Consider the following 11,133-nt stretch of genomic DNA (forward strand, 5'->3'; position numbering starts at 1 on the left):
CTGCGAGTTTGGGGAGTTAGGATGACTCATCACGCGTCTGAGGAATTCATAGCCAATTTTCTCTCCTATGTGCTAGAGATTTTAAACATCAGTGRAGAAACACTCAGCAATCTTGAAGGATACGTCTCCCGGTCATTAAACAAGCAGTGTACCTGTGCACCTATTTCATCCTATGTCAGCTATTAAAGCAAGCTTTCACCCATAATATATGACTTTGGGATTCTCTTTCAGTATTTATCCAGTGCAAGAAGGTAGGGGTCAGAAATCAGCAATTTCTTCTGACCTTCCCATCTTGCTCATCAAAACCAGAAAGAGATCATTGATGTTATAATGTCTCTGTACTGAAGAACTACTTAATAGGCTCCCATCGATTTACAGTTTAATAGCACAGATTACTAAATTAGATATTAATGACTTTTGGTCATGGAAACTACTGTGAGAAAAGAGCAGAAAGACCTCCACGCGCCTCCTGGGAATCTCTGTGATGCTGGGTTCCCTCCAACAGCGACACACACATGCAGCAGTTCAGGTGGCTCCTCCCAAAGGAGGTTATTACCTCATTTCTACCTGCAGATCTACCTGCATTTCTAGAAATAAAAAAGCCTCAATGCACTCCAAAAACACTGCTGCTGACTGTAAGAARTGAGAATGACTAGCCAGGGAGAAAATTCTTAACGATCTCATTTTTGCATGTGTTTGCTTTTTAGTCCTTCTTGCAAATTCCTGATAGGATTCCTGAAAGATCCTATGTTCTTCTGGACTCCAACAGCAAAGCAAGTGTAGAGGGTCACTTGAACAGCAATAACATTTGTATCTCTAGTGCAAGGGCTGTGAAAGGGTGTCAAGTACTGAATGAATATAGCTCAAGGTAGCCAGCCTCTCCCTTGAAAAATCTGCCCTCAATACCCCTTACCTGCTTCGCAGAAATACCGTTCAGTTGTTCAGTGCAGAGCTGAACAAAGAGCACMGATTAGCAGTTAACGAGGGCTGCGTGTATGCTACGGGGATTATTCTCCAGCCCTTCTTTGGCTGCTCGACTTCCCTGACGAGCCGGCTAATGAAACAAGCCGGCGATGCTTGCCATCACCTGATCCTACACACCTCCCATTCAGAAATTCATCCTGCCTTCCCATCGCCACCTTCGGCCCCCGCGCGCTCGGGCAGAAGACRTTCCTGGCCTGTGTCCACGTTAATTTTCTACTTGACAGAACACAAATAGAAACCTGGTCTTGGGGAAAAGTGATCAGCCTGCCGCATAGTAATTAGCTTATAGCGGAGAGCAGCAGCGGTGCCAGACCTCCACACCACTGCGATAAGGCTGCGACGTCACCGGCATGCAGCGAGGCTACGGCGAGATCTCGCTGCAGGGAGACGTTAAACTCCGGCTTCAGAAGATGAGGCGTGCTGGTGCAGATTTGGCTGCGGCTGCAGACACCTCCCCAGTCTCCGTGTAAATTAGCGGTACGGCTCGTTTGAAGGCTTCCGGAGACGGCGTAGGCACAGGTGACAAAATGCCTCTACTTCAAAGGAGAAAGGAAAGGGTGCTTATTAATGGTGCGTTCAGCTTTAACAGGGCGAGCGCCTGCGAYAGGGGAATTCAATCCTGTCCCCAGCCCCCTCAAACAAGCGACTTCTGGACGGAGATAAGGAGACAATCCTGTTGGTACCAGCCAAGCTCGTCTGCTTTTCTAATGCCAGCACAAACAGATAACACAGACAGACGTCACAGCACACGCTGCAGTCAAAAAAGCTCTTCCGTGCAAGAGCATTGTATTTATAAAGCTACATTTTACTGTTTGAGAAGTAATTTACAGTCTTGTAACGCACAAGCATTTTGTCCACGCGTTGCTGGCCCTTGCCCTTGGAGGAGCCAGCAGCCCCTCCTATAGCATCTCAGCTTCCAGAATCACGAAAGCARGGAGCCAGCTCGTCTGCTGTCACCTGCACGCCCTTCAAGGACATCAGCCCTTCAAACACCACACAGCAGCGTAAAGGTGCTGTCCCTCTCCTTTGGCACTGACTCAGGACAGGCAGGCAGAGATGGAAATACCCACTCAGTAGTCAGGTACCTTCAGTTCCTCTGCCCGATGCCCCAATATGCTTTCTGCTCAGAATAAAGGCAATACTCCATCATAGCCCCGTCTTAACCTTGTACGTGGGACTCAGGCTACCAAGGTAAAATAAGTGATAAGCCAAGTACTGTCACAASAAAATGCCACTGGTGTTGCGACTGCCAGAACTTCCGATGTCCCCAAAGAAAATGAAGCTGGAGGCAGTTCCCCGTGCTGACACGTATCAGGTGCCGAAAGCRCTCTGCACGTGCCAGTGGCGTAAGGTTTAGAAGAAAATGGCTTTCACCCACTGAAGATACGYGAACATGTGAAAGGCACACAGAAGCAATGCTGGATGGTACAACTAGTGTTTTGGCAGAGAAGATACCACTGGAAACCCACAGGGAAAGTCAGTGGCTATCCCTGAAGCAGGAGGGAATATATTCTTTACAAACAGTCACGTTACACCCAAAGCCGTGGCAAAATGTTTGGGGTCAGGACAGGATATCTGTCTGATACAACATCAACACACAACCCAACAAACCAAGAAGAGCAGGAGGACTTGGTGAGGAGCTAGGTGGGCCCAGAGCGTGCTTGAAGCTAGAAGGAGCACAGGACAAAACCTGGCTGCCTGGGCATGCGCAAGTGCTGGCACATGGATGCCTCGTGTTCGGTTACTGCAAAATCACATGTGTCAGCACAGGCTGATCAGAGAGCTGCTCAGGCATCAGCCAGGCTAGGGCTAGTTGTACTCCAAGTCCTCAAGGCAGAGGTGGCCGTGGGCACGAAGCCCAGCCAGGAAGGCTGACAGCACAGAGCAGAGCCCACCACCAGCCCTGGACCGCGACACTGTCTCCCTCTCCAGGTGAGCATACACATTATCTAAGTTCACCCTTAAGGAAGCAGGAAAACGCTTCCGCTATGTGCTTTTTAGGACCATATGTAACTCCTGTGTTTTAGAGAGAAAGGTATCAGTCTTGTAATTCCATTTTTCAGATACTTCAGTAATTGTACAGCTCTGACTTGAATCTCTGGTCATCATTACCATAAATAAATCATCATTACCAAAATTGGAAGATGACATCAGAACAATCAAATTGCTGCTTAGGAGAAAGACCAAGGACCATAATGTATTAATTTAAGTATATTAAGGCAGAAGCCTTATGCTTATATCATTTAGGAGGGGGAAGAACTTCTAATAGCTCACAATTTGATATATRTTATATTTCATGTACTTATTACTGGTGCCATTTTAATGAAACAGTGTAATGCTTTCAACCTGCGACTTCCCTTAAATCAAAGGGTGAAAAACACAGGTCCAACTGTCTTGCTTTGGGTCAGTATTGTGCATGTCCCCACATGACTGAAGTGCTTGTTATAGGATTAAGGTAAGAAGGGGCTAGTTATGGAACATCAAGCAACCAAATCAGAATAATGGCAACAGAAACCCTCAAGGAGACAAGAAAGGTTTTAAATGTGGACTGTCCCTTATCCACTTCACCTCAACCAAAGGATTACTTCTCCCAAGCTCAAGCTAAAACGGTGGGCTGTTACAACCAACCTCAAAGATCTCACGGAAAGCGATGGGGAGAAAAGGCTACCACTTGTTACAAGCAGACAGACTGGCAAGGCAGAAAAATCCCTCAAGGGCTATCAAACGCAAAGACACTAGCTCCGATTCAAGGAGCCCTTGGGCGACAACGGGCTGGAGATCGAGATGATGTTTGCCTGCTTACTCGATACTTGCTCTCTTCCCCAGACACTCGCTGTTGGGGGTGTCAGAAACGGCATATTGATCTGACCACTGCAGCCTACTCACATTTTTCTGACAGAGGCAGCGTGAAGCAAATTTGTTGCAAGCCAGAGTCAAGAACAACAGGTATGAGGGCTGCGCTGTGCTTACCCTGCGGGCTGGGGAGGAACAAACACAGAGCACTCTTGTTTTTCCTAAATCCATCCTCTGAATGCTGTGCGGTTTCCAGCAAAACCCGGCTGCTTGGAAAGAGCCGCTTGAGTCACTGCACGCAACCGCTCTTCACTGACTCCCAAAGGGGACCCCAGGAAGGGCCGAGATCCGCGGACTCCAAAACGGGAGACACAACCTCAAGTCTTACCCAAAGCTCACACCATCCCAGACAGACAGAGATACAGGTCTGCAACTTGAAAGGTAAAAAAAAAAAAAAAAAAAAAGACCAGAAGCTTCTTCATTTATCACCCTTCCAAAAGGAAAAAAATCCACTAAATACAGAATTCAAGCACTAGCATTTCCCAAAATGGAAGCAGCAAATCACAAATTCAGCCAGGTTATGGGACCCTATAGTAGCCTCAAACATTCCAAGGTTTTTTACGTTTTCAAGTGCCTAAGGACTTGTGGACATCAGAAGATGAACATGTTTAAAATTGTTTTAGTGTAATTAGATTTGGAAGGGCTTTGTTAAAGGGAAAAAAAGATGCAAACTCAAAGCAGGTTTCCTAAAAGTAAAAAAACAAAACCAGAAAAAAACCCAAAACCAACAAAAGGCAAAGAAAACACACATGCAATTACAAATGCTGGAAAATGGAAAAACAGACATTTCAGATCAGACCTCCCTAGAGCTCTGAATAATGGAGTGATGCCTCCAGGGTCTACCATTCAGCTACCCAAGCCTGCATACTAATATACTACTCACATCAGAAGAGTAGAAAGGCACCACTCATGCAGAAAATTACCTTAAATGAGCAACGACTTCATGATAAACAAGCCGCTTGCTTTTTTACTTTGCTCTTTGATTTAGGTGGTGGGGGGCTCCCCCTCCCTCCCGCTAAGGAGTAGACAGCACACTTCTGACTATTGCAAGCAGGCCACAAAACCAGCCTGCTGCTGCAAATACTCGATTCAGTTTTGTTTGGTCCAAAATCCAGATATTCAGTTGCATTTTCAAGAGTGTGGGGGGAAGGACGTACCTTACAGTCATTAACATTCAGGGGGCAACCTTTAAAAACAGCATTCAGAGAATCTGTGTAACAGAAACACCAGAGGTATAACTAGAGCATCACACTCCATACGAAACTTGAATATCTATGCCTCTTCTCCTTTCCCATGACATCCATGACCCAATTTCCTCTTGTGCTGCCAAAACACAAAACGCTCTTCYTAACCTGGCTTGCAAATGCTCCTCTTTCCTTACAAACACGCTCCTTCCATAGCCAATTAAATGTGGTTCTCCCACCGGTCCTCTTCAAATGAAGTGATATTTAACCAGGCACCACCAGGCAGCTGCTGTACAGCCAATCTTGCTCTGTGAATAATCCGCCGGTTCATTGCCTGCGACGACTCTTGGGTGCTTGTTGCAGGAGACCTCTGATTTTCCTTTGTTTGAAGGTAACCTTGCGTGCTTTAGGTACTACAGGTGTAAGCTACAGCAATCCTCTTAAATCCTGCTGCACCTTTTTCTTTGCTATCCACAAATTAAACAACTCTAAGAACAAAGAGACTTGTTACGAGAAGACATATTCAGCCAAACCTGTTTACTCCTAAGAACAGCAGAGAGAACAAACTGCTTTGGAAAGAGTCTGCTGGGAAACTCAGATTTGTTTTTTGTTTCCCTAGGAGCACAAATTAACGTACTCTGAAGAAGTACAGGAACTGATGGCATTCACTTATACAGCCCTGGCTTGTGCCTACTTGAAAAGAGAAATCTGTCAGCTATCTTACAAGTGTCTCAACTCCTGACACCAGGAGAAGTCCTCACCCTGCTCTGGCTAGGGCGATCCCAGCTGATGAGATGCAGAGTGTTACCCAGAACCCAGGCCAGAACCGCTGAATCAGACGGACAGCGTTAGTCTTTCCGTAACAGCGTCTGGAGAGGAACGACGTACACCGGCGATAAGGCTGTCGGAAGCCTGAAGTCATCCGCGGCTAAAGCAGGAGCTGGAAAGCTGGACTGCAAGTGTGTGTTAAACTTGGGTTGTAAACACTAGAGATTCAACGAATGCTGCACTCAAAGCTTTGAATAAGAACAAGCTTTAAGCCCTTACCCCCACGCTGCCTGGAAAAGGAGTACTACCACTTGTGGGCAGTGTAAGAACACTGCAGAGGTCAGAGAGGAAGATTCCAATGAAAGCAAACTATATTTATTTTTAAATCCCTGGAAACTGCTATTGCTCACAGTTTGATTCAATGCTCTTAAACTGCTGTGTGGTACAAGTCACTAGTACAGCAGTCACCTTCATTTCTTCAGGAATCTGATTTCTGTATGTTGCCTGCCTCATCTATTTTTATTTATTTATTTATTTATTTTAAGTTTTGGAGGTTTTATAAAATAGGGGGTGGTCTGGGTTCTCATAGGGGAGAAGGGAAGTTGAAGGAGAAAGCAGCACATGAAGGTAAGCCCCTACATTTAATTCCYGCCCTCTCGATTTTCTGTAAGGTCTGTCCTTCTGTTGACTCTCTGCCCACTCTAAGGAAAGCTCCTGCAGATGAAAATACAAAAAACTTGATGGAGCATCCACTAACACAGAAAATACGTGTCAACAGTAAGGAAGACACATATGTGATCAGAGTTTCAGAGTGTAAAAAAAGAAAAATAACAAGGAGGGATTTAACACTGGAAGAAGGACTACCTAGGGATGTGCACACTGTCTGTAYGCACAAGGCCTTAACAAATCAAGATAGGTTTCCTCCTTCCAAAACATATGCTCAATTAGGGCAGATGCAAGGTAGGTGAAAGCCTCCAGTCTGCATTATGCTATACGGTCATAAAAGATCTTACAAACAAAGAAAAAAAGCTTCTTACCAAAAACCCCTTGCAGAATAAGGGACAGCCGTATTCCTGCTCATGCTTGTACTAAAATCTTACTTAATATAGCATTGATCTTATTTTAGAAGATGTTACATTACTAAATCTTCAGAACTGAAGTTTATTAAGAACTAGAGTATTGTACGCAGCAGCTATAGCACAGCAACAATCTGTTTGTACAAGTTTAGCCTTGGCTCCTGCAAATCCCCCTAATCCGTGTTTTGGTTTGTTTCTTTTTTGCACCAAAAGCCATCAATTTGAAGCAGAAAAACATCAGAAAGTCAGTTTGCTAAAATTTCCATATTTCCACTTATCTTTGGCMTCTTCTTCTCTTATTATGGCTACTAAGAATGGTATTTCTAAAAATAACCAACTAACACTGGAAGCAAAAACTCTCGGGAGCCCTCCCAAACCCCTCAATCCTCCCAGCAACGCTTCCGAGCCTAGCGCCGAGGTCTCCCAAGCACAGCCTGGCRGTCGGCTATCTCCAAGGCAGCCCGTGAATCAACATCCAATATGAACTATGAGACACTGATTGCTCAAGTAATTTATTACTTCTAGGCTGACCAAGAGGCTATTTACATGAGCAAACGAGATGCTTTAGAGTACCCTGAAGCTTTACCTCTGATTTATATGCCAGCTCAGTTGCTCTCCCCTTAGCATGTTGTTCGTCGTAGCTGAATTTAACACTGGTATGATGCATCGCTTTTACTTTTAGAAAGTTCTAAACCTCCTTTTTAGCTGTAACTGCAAAAGGCAAAGGCAAGAGTAGCACAGTTTCCTTAAACACATGAGACAGCGTGCTCAAGCAGTACCAACAGACTGGGGGATGAGTCACCAACTATAATAAATGATTTTCTCTCTCATGGAGACCACAGAGAATAGGTGGTATTAGTTTAATTTCTATTCACAGCTTTGCAATTGTGGATTCCTGACTGTTACGATATGCTTAGAAGAAAGATGTTGGGATCAGTCACCTCAAACTGATCATTATGGTCCTACWGATCTTAATCAGGAGGCAATCATGAATTACTCACTTGTCTTCCATTTACATGTTTGTATCGAGTTATTTCACTGCACCGCCTGAATATAAACAGAATACATAATATATACAAAATACAAAAATATGAATACTTCACACTGAAATATGCCATTGAATCAGCCCCGAGAGGGAATGAGGTTTAGCCCTTTCTGAGAAAGAAAGCAGGCAAGTACAAGACATGACACCTGACTCATGAAGGGCACATGTGCATTTCTAGGCAAGTGAAACATAACGTGGGTTGTTTTTTTTTTTTTTTTAAACGAAGAGTATTGACTAGCTTATGTGTGTGAAAGGAAGCAAGCAGAGTAAGAGGAGATAAGATTATGTCTGAAGTCCTCTGAGGAGTCTGGACAAAAGGAAAATTGGCTCTGACAGCTAACATGCTCTGGCATGAAGCAAAGAGATTTCTAATGAGTGAGACCCTAATGGACACAGTCTGAGATGTCAGGAAATGCAGAATATCACTGTTGTCAGGAATGACAGCAAATTACCTGCGTAGGAGACACGTTTCTAATGTAACCTCAGTAAAAGCTGATAAGCCGTGGTTTTTTCCTTTCCTTCCTGGTTTTCATAACTGTGGGTAACTGTGTTGTCTGTTCTGGATGCTGTACTGATTAAGGTAAATTCTAACCTGAGCTGAACCTGAACTGATCACCTTTGATGTGAGCTCTAACTTACAGCCAATATTCAAAATCATTATTTAGTTGACTAGTATTGATGTAGCCAGAAAGTAGCAGACTGGAAAACAACACTGAAGAAAGGACACTGTTAAAGGACACATCAAAATAAAGCATTAATGAAAACATACAGTATTCGTGAGACAGACARTCCTGCACAGGAACACCTTCAAAGCAGCTCTCCACAAACAGCTTCTCTCTAGACAGCAGTCTAAATTTTGCAGTATGTTGGAGACCTAACCTTGCAAAGGGTTCCTAGATGATACATCTCCCTTGAAATCAAAATTAGCAAAAACAAGTTCATCCTCCAGTGGAGAAAGAATTTCTGGTAGCTTTTTTTTACTTCATATAAACCAACAGGAAAACTGAAACKCAGGTGATAACATCTCCAAGGAAACAGCTGGAAAGCTTCTGTTCTTTGCAGATGCTGTAGTATTCTGTTATAAAGACACATTGCACAACACCATACTTTGCATCCCAGAAAAAATCACAGACAAGGTCTTAGTAAGATACCACAAACTATGTATGCAGCAAGATGGATTTCTTGTACTGTGTCCCCATGAAGAAGAATGTATTTCCTTACATCACTTTGCTAAAATTAGTAACATGAATGTGTTGATAAGTCATTTTTTAATATTTGCTGTACTTTTTCTGTTTTTTTAGCACAGAGGAACTGTTACTTCCTCTCTCCAGGTGTCCCAATCCCAGATGTTACTAGCCAAAAGGAGACAAACTGTTTTCACTTTTGTGTCTCCTCTTTATTGAGAGAAAGCTGGTATGGACATTCCCTACCTGCATGAAATTCCCCRTTCAGACTGACTCCCATGCAAAGAGGACTAGCAAAACAGATTTGGCATAAGCCTTCCTAAAACAAGGAATAGGGAGTCTGGAGAACACAGGATTGTCTTTAAACATCTGGCTATTGCCTACACAGTGTCCTCACGCTCTGGCCCTTGTCACAAGCACTTGCTGAGACCCATTTATGTTCTCCTTCCAGTGATGTCACATGGCTGAAACCACACTGTGAGAGGCTGTTCRCTTTGGCACTCAACAGCCTGGATCAAAGTCATGCATCTTTTTGTTGCTTTGGGGGAAGTGGGGATAGGATTATTATTTTTAGAAGTTCTATATTACAACTATCCTGTTAAAGTCCTGCAGGGTTGACATAAGATTCCTCTACAAGTTTCTCCTCCCAGTTTGCCTGTTTCCTCAGTTATACAACTCATATGCCTATAAAAGCCTCCTATAGCTACTGCAACTGTTACTATACAGATGTGAGAGTGTTACCAATAAGGGTAAACTCATGCACAAAGGCAGCCCTGATCTTGACTTCACACACCCAACCCCACAGGCTGGTGCTGCTGGTGCTTGGTTACAAYGCTTAGAAAATGAAGTGGGAGAAAGGGCTACAGCTCTTTCTTACATAGCTCCCTTCCTCATGATAATGCTTAATGTATCCTAAAAGCACATCTGTCCACCATAATGATGGTACTTGCAGGAAGACTCTAAAAYGGAGGCTGACAATTTTCTGCACTCTTAAGTTGGGGGAAGCAGCAACAAAAACCACCTGTAGAGGGGCCAAATCGGCGAGTTMGACATAGCAGTCTTGAAGAGGAGGAAGAACCCCACAGTCATGCAGCCGGTCTCCTTCAACACTAAGGACAGGATGGTTCCCCGCAGCTTATCCTCTGGCATGTTGCTCACAATAATAGTAATGTAGTCAGCAAAGCTAGGCTGGAACTTGACTCCATTACTAAGAAGCATCTGCTGATGCTCCTTTTTCTACCTAATACGATGAATGTTCACAGCAGTGGTGCTGTATGCAGTAGGTTCATTTTCAGATTAAGTTTGAGGGGCTGGAGGGGAAAGGATAAAGCAAAGGTACCTGAAATAACAGCAATTTTCCATGACCCATGCTCCTCTTTGGCTATTCTTTCTGCTTCCTCCATTAGCAACATACCAAATCCCTACAGTGGAAGAAATAAGAGGAAGAAAACAGAAGTCCCATTAAAATCAAAAAATATAAGCAAGGTTAGATTTCAAGCACTAGAACAGACCCAGAAGACTCATTTTTGGCACAGGAATGATCAAAACCTTATTGCAGGTGAAGGCAAAATGGCTTGAAAAGAGTTACTGCAATAGAGGCATATACCGCTAACCTTTACAGTGGAGCACTCTCAAGGTGTTTTTCTGATCAAACTATTCATAGGTAATTGCAACGTCTGACTGCTTCTCAACACAGAAAAAGAATGAAGTTAAATCCAGTGATTTAAATTAAGTTCATGCACATCTTGTAGTTCCTGGCCCTGAACAACGCTGTCCTGCTGAAATAACCAACCCTAAAACATCCAAGATGCTTCTTCACAGCTACCTGACTAGACCTTTAAGGATTGGGTTTACGCTCGTGGATTAACCACAGCCAGAGCCCGGTCACTGGAATGCAACTGTCTATACTGCTAGGAGGATTCCTATCACAATTTTAACGGAGGACACCACGGATGTGGCCAGACTGTGGCACTTGGTTGCAGAGCCAGAGATGAGTCCTGGTGCTGCCCTGTTTTTTTTTTTTTTTTTTTTTTTTTTTT

General features: G+C 43.9%; 1 protein-coding gene across 1 annotated transcript in view; it reads right to left on the minus strand.

Moving 5' to 3' along the window:
• ELP3 (elongator acetyltransferase complex subunit 3) overlaps positions 1–11,133 on the minus strand; it is a 92,719-nt gene that overhangs the window by 9,941 nt on the left and 71,645 nt on the right. The window contains exon 14 of the mRNA XM_085305640.1: positions 10,434–10,515. Coding sequence (XP_085161766.1) covers positions 10,434–10,515 — 82 coding nt within the window. The remainder of the gene's footprint in view (positions 1–10,433; positions 10,516–11,133) is intronic.

This window comes from Rhea americana, unplaced genomic scaffold (genome assembly GCF_003343005.1).
Source record: "Rhea americana isolate MKP2758 unplaced genomic scaffold, rheAme1 scaffold_225, whole genome shotgun sequence".
In the NCBI taxonomy this organism is placed as follows: Eukaryota; Metazoa; Chordata; class Aves; order Rheiformes; family Rheidae; genus Rhea; species Rhea americana.